General features: G+C 55.6%; 1 protein-coding gene across 1 annotated transcript; it reads left to right on the top strand.

Moving 5' to 3' along the window:
• Positions 1–1,115: 1,115 nt before the first annotated feature.
• Positions 1,116–4,275, top strand: Ly6l (lymphocyte antigen 6 family member L). The gene is made up of 3 exons (XM_087185066.1): positions 1,116–1,352; positions 1,453–1,569; positions 3,610–4,275. Exons 1-3 carry the CDS (start codon positions 1,283–1,285, stop codon positions 3,834–3,836), a joined length of 414 nt encoding a protein of 137 aa, XP_087041192.1. The 5' UTR covers positions 1,116–1,282; the 3' UTR covers positions 3,837–4,275.
• Positions 4,276–4,858: the final 583 nt, after the last annotated feature.

Below are 4,858 nucleotides of genomic sequence, written 5' to 3'. Positions count from 1 at the left end.
TGAGGGAGACGAGCTGAGGAGCCAGGGTCCTGGGAGAGACTCGAGGGAGATGCTGGGTTGGTGACCCCTAGATGAAGGCAGCATTCCATTCCTGGGTTGGGGACAGCAGGAATGCTGGTACCCTGGTGAAGTTGGTCCCTTGATGAGGTGTAGAGGTTCACAGAGGGTTGTGGGCACCTCCAAAGAGGAGAAAGGCCATTCAGGAGACCCCCTTGCCAGGCAGCTTCCACCTTGAATCCTCACCGGCTGTGACCTCCAGGCTGGCTGGTTCCAATGACCCAGAGAGAATTTGGTTCAGCTTACTTGGCTCCAAAGAAGAAGAAGAAGAAGGAGGAGGAGGAGGAGGAGGAGGAGGAGGAAGAGGAGGAGGAGGAGGAAGAGGAGGAGGAGGAGGAGGAGGAGAATACAAGAAAGGATTTGTAGATGACTACAAAGACAGGTGGGGAGGGGCTGTCGTAATCGTAACAGTGAGCGCTGTGTTCCACTCTACACAGGGAGGGGACGAGAAAGCCAAACCCTGTGGGGCCTCAAGGCATTAAACACCCTGACAACCAGGCTGAGTCCCATCACAGGAACAGTCAACTGGCCAGGAGACTGGCCTGGGGCCAAAGGGGCCCCCTGGACAGGGGCTGTGGTCTGAGGACCTGGGTTTCAAAGGCCCAGCTCAGGTCCCTCAGACTTGGCTTCCCCAAGGGACAGCCCTTCTGCATGGCCTGGACACCTATTGGAGTCTCTGCAGCAGCGTCCTCCTCCCCTCTGAGCTGGGAGCCTGCTGTCCCCACCCTCAACCTCAGGGTCATCTCAGGAGGGGGCCTGATTTCAGGTGTTCGCCATGTCCTCCTCTCTCCTTCCTTCTCCTCCTTTGACAGCCTTCCTCTCCCCCTTCCCTGCCCTTCATGTTCCTGGCTGCTCAAACCCCCACGTCTCCAACAGACCCCTTTGTCAGCCCCCTTAGATGTCCCCTCGGCCTCAAGCCCCTGACCACTGCAGCCACACCTGAGGGAAGGTAGCCTCTTATCCCCATCCTCCCAGGGCCTCAGGGCCATTCTGTCCTTCCCTGAGCCATCCTGGCCCTGATCCAGGAACCAATCTGGGCATTGTGTTCCATGGCATATACCAGTGGGGGACGGGGGGAGACCTCAGGGCAGAGGCAGGGCTGGCTGAGAGGCCACGGTGACCCACCCAGCTGCAATTCCTTGGTGAGGAGGCTCCGTCAGATCCCAGGGCCTCAGAATGGCATAGACCAGGGAGGGTTCAGGGAAGGGGACACACAGAGGGGCTTATGCTGGTGCTAGTGCTGTGGGTGTCCCTGGCATTCATGGAGCTCCAGGGAGGCAAGATGGCAATGTCAGGTAAGGCCTGGGGGCCGGGGGAGGAATAGGGCTGGGTGGGAGCCCAGAGAAGAAAGAGGGGGGAACTGGGGCTGGGGTCCCATGCCTGCTGTCCCCACAGCCTCAAACCTGAGTTGCTTCCAGTGCTTCAAGGTCAGCAGCGCAAGCCAGTGCCTGCCTGCCAAGTGCCGTGCCCCGGAGCAGGCCTGTGTCTCCCATGAGGTGGTCGTCCAAAACAGTGAGTCTCGCCCCGGGTTGGGGGGTGCTTGCGGCCACTCGTGTTCTCTGTGCCATTTGGAAAACCAGCTCTTGTGTAACACCTCCCCCACCAAAATGTCACCAGGACAGTGGCTTTGCTGTCACTGAAGTCACAAAAGAGGGAGGCAAGAGGAGGGTCAGCCAGGCAGTAGAGGGTTGCTGTCCCTGGACAAGAGCTTGTGCCCTGTCCTGCTACCCAAGACCCACATACACCAAGGCTGCCCCCTCACCGGGCATACCACAGAGCTTAAGAAGCAATAAGACCTGATTCTAAGGACAAGCCATAGAGAGGATTCTGAAGGAATCTATGAACACATTTCCTAGCCTCATGGAAACAGTCACTTGTAAAAGTGTCCCAAGAGCCCCAGGTAGACCAGCTCTGAGCTCAGGTGAGTTGCTGGCTCTTGCTGGCTGGTTCTAGCTCCCTGGGGACCGGCCAGCCTTGCAGAGCTGCCCTCCCTCTCCTAGAGGCCCAGTCACAGCACAACTCACTTAACACAACTCTGCTAATGGACCTCGGGACGGCTCCGGTCCTGATTTCCTGGGACTGATGCTTCAAAGCACAACTTGCACCCTTAGGCTTCCTGTAGATCAGTCCCTAAAGTGGAGGTGCAGGCTTCTGACAGATGTCCCGAGGGGCACCTCCAACTGCTGTCATAGAGGACATGGAGCCCAGTTGTTCTCCTCTGCCATCCCAGCAGGTTAAAGCAATAGTCAAAAAACAAAAAGCTGGGCGTGGTGGTGCACACCTGTAATCCCAGCACTCAGAAGGCTGAGGCAGGAGGATTGCTGTGAGTTTGAGGCCAGCCTGGGTTACATAGTGAGTTCAAGGTCAGCCTGAACTACACAGTGAGACCCTGTCTCAAAAAAAAAAAAAGCAATAGTTAAAGTGGGATTTTTTCCCAAAGAAGGAGGCAAAAGGATGGCCAGATGGGCTGTTTCTCCCAATGTGAGGCCCCCATGTCCCTGCAGTGACTGCTCCGGCCCCTAAGGTCTCCTCTTTTTCCTGTTAGAATGAAGGAACTTCACACTTGGACTGTCTTGTTTTCATGCCCAGCATTATTTTTCTTTTGATGTTGTGTCCTCTATCCTAACTCCACCCAAGTTTGTAATTCACCGTATCTCTTGGCCTGGAAGGTAACATAACAGGGGCACTCGGTGCAGGGAGTGGGAATGAACAAGGGCTCTCTTCAGGGGCCATCTGCCCAGGAAGCTCCCTGGCCTTTGAGATCTGTACTGCTAGAGCTGTGGGGAACAGCCTGGAGGACTGGTGCTCAGTCAGGGATTCAAAGGAGGCCAGTGCTCCATGCTCTGCTAGAGGCTCCCTCATTACCCTGGATCCTACGCCACTGCACAGTGTTCTTTGTAGCCTACGATGTACTACCATACAGTACAATACACTGCTGTGTAATAAAGCATAGCATAATACCTCATAATGCAATATAACGTGAGACGACAGAATAGATTGCAGTGTATTATAATAGGACATGGTATCATTGCCATGCTATGTAACAGAATACATTCCAACTTAGTATAATATAATGCAATACAAGACAATATATGATTCAACATGATACAGTAAATTACAGCACAACGAAAGAGGTAGATTCCACCCAAAATGACCCATTTTCCAGCAGGGTTAGGATGATGGCTTCATGATTGTTGGAAATACATCTCTCAGGAAGTCCCTGCTGCAACTTTGGACAAACAGCCCCACTGGGCATCCCAAAGGTTCTCTGGGGCTACCAGTTCCTTTCCATTCTGCCCTCTTCACTCCATTTCCCCTCATTCCCATCCCCTGGGCAGGAGGTGGCCCAGGCCTTGTCTGGCTGCAAAGAAGAGCCCCCAGCTCTTTATTGTGCCTTTGGAGGTGACCATGGGCAGCCCTGCTGGTGAACAGGCAGCACAAGGTAGTCTTCAGTGCCTTTTGTGGGGCCAGATCCACTGCTCAAATGGAAAGCCCTCACTTCTCCCCTTCAGCTGGGGCTCTGGGGCCATCTACTGTCTCCTATCTTCACAGGTTTAAGGATGAAAGTTCAGATCAGCAAGCGCTGTGCTCCCAGATGTCCCAGTTCCAACAGCTGGTATGAGTGGATGCTCAACTTTGGGATACAGGCAAGCATTGCCAGGCACTGCTGCTCCAAGAATCTCTGCAACAAGGCATTCACTAGGCAGGAGGGGCTCTGGGTCAGGCCAGGTGAGCTCCTGCCTCTAGTGGGCCTGGGCTTCCTCTGGACCCTGCTGTGATCACCCTCACCTGGCATCCCCACTCAGCCACTGGCACATCCTGTTCTCCACCTCCAGCTGCCACCCTTTGTCCCTTCCAGGACACCCAGAGAATGCTCCCTGCGTGAGATGTCAGGGAGGGCACCTTGGCCTCCACCCTAGACCCCACCATGCCCCTGTCTGACACCTTCACACTGGAAGACAGGAAAGCAGACCCTGCTCCTCAGAGAGAAGAAGGTGGCCTTTCTGGTTTGGGGGAAGGGCTCCTTGCAGAAGGTTCCTGCCCTGAGCAGGCTACCTAGGCCCTATGAGGGACAGGAAGGGGCTGCTAAGACCAGACTCTAGCTCCACCATCTCAGTCACCACTGTCCAAGGAACCCAAGAACAAGAACCCTGGGATGCCACCACCATGTGCTGGGATCACACCCCTCACTCCTCAGAGACAATAAATACTCATTGCCCCATGACCTGGCTCCTGCTCCTTCACTGTCCCCTCCCACAGACTCATCCCTCTCCTGGTTCCGTACAGCCTCTGTGGGTGTTGCAGCCAGAACTTTTTCAGAACCATGCAGCTGCCCACAGCCACTCTAGGACTGGACTGCCTCTGCTGTAGTGACCCAGCACATGCGTGGGGTGTTCGAGGCTTAGATAAGGAGGGGAGGAGCAGAGCTTCAGAAGAGGATGACGGAGGGGGCCAGGCGGGGGTCCCACATGACATAGTCACTGTTTGCTGCAAGAAGTGAGGCCTAATGGATGTGAGCCACAGGTCTGGCCTGGGAAGAATGAGCAGGAGGTGACCAAGTGAGGACACAGATGAGAACCAGGGAGGGACTAGAGGACTGATGTGACCCTCAGGGCTGCCAGGCTGAGCAGCCACCACTGGGCACAAGGATGGGCCTGCCCAAGAGGGTTAGAGGGGTGCTAAGAGCAAGGCCCTTGATAAGGGCAGGGACTGGCCTGTGACCAGGCGGCCTCCCTCTCCCCGGTTCCCCTACCTGTCCCCTATGGTCTGCAACCCTGCCCTCTCCCTCACCTGCCCCCAT

This window comes from Heterocephalus glaber, unplaced genomic scaffold, assembly GCF_053883595.1.
Source record: "Heterocephalus glaber isolate CG9 unplaced genomic scaffold, H.glaber_assembly_v1.0 deba00000281, whole genome shotgun sequence".
In the NCBI taxonomy this organism is placed as follows: domain Eukaryota; kingdom Metazoa; phylum Chordata; class Mammalia; order Rodentia; family Bathyergidae; genus Heterocephalus; species Heterocephalus glaber.
The sequence above is the reverse complement of the archived record's forward strand: the minus strand, read 5'-3'. Positions and strand labels throughout refer to the sequence as shown.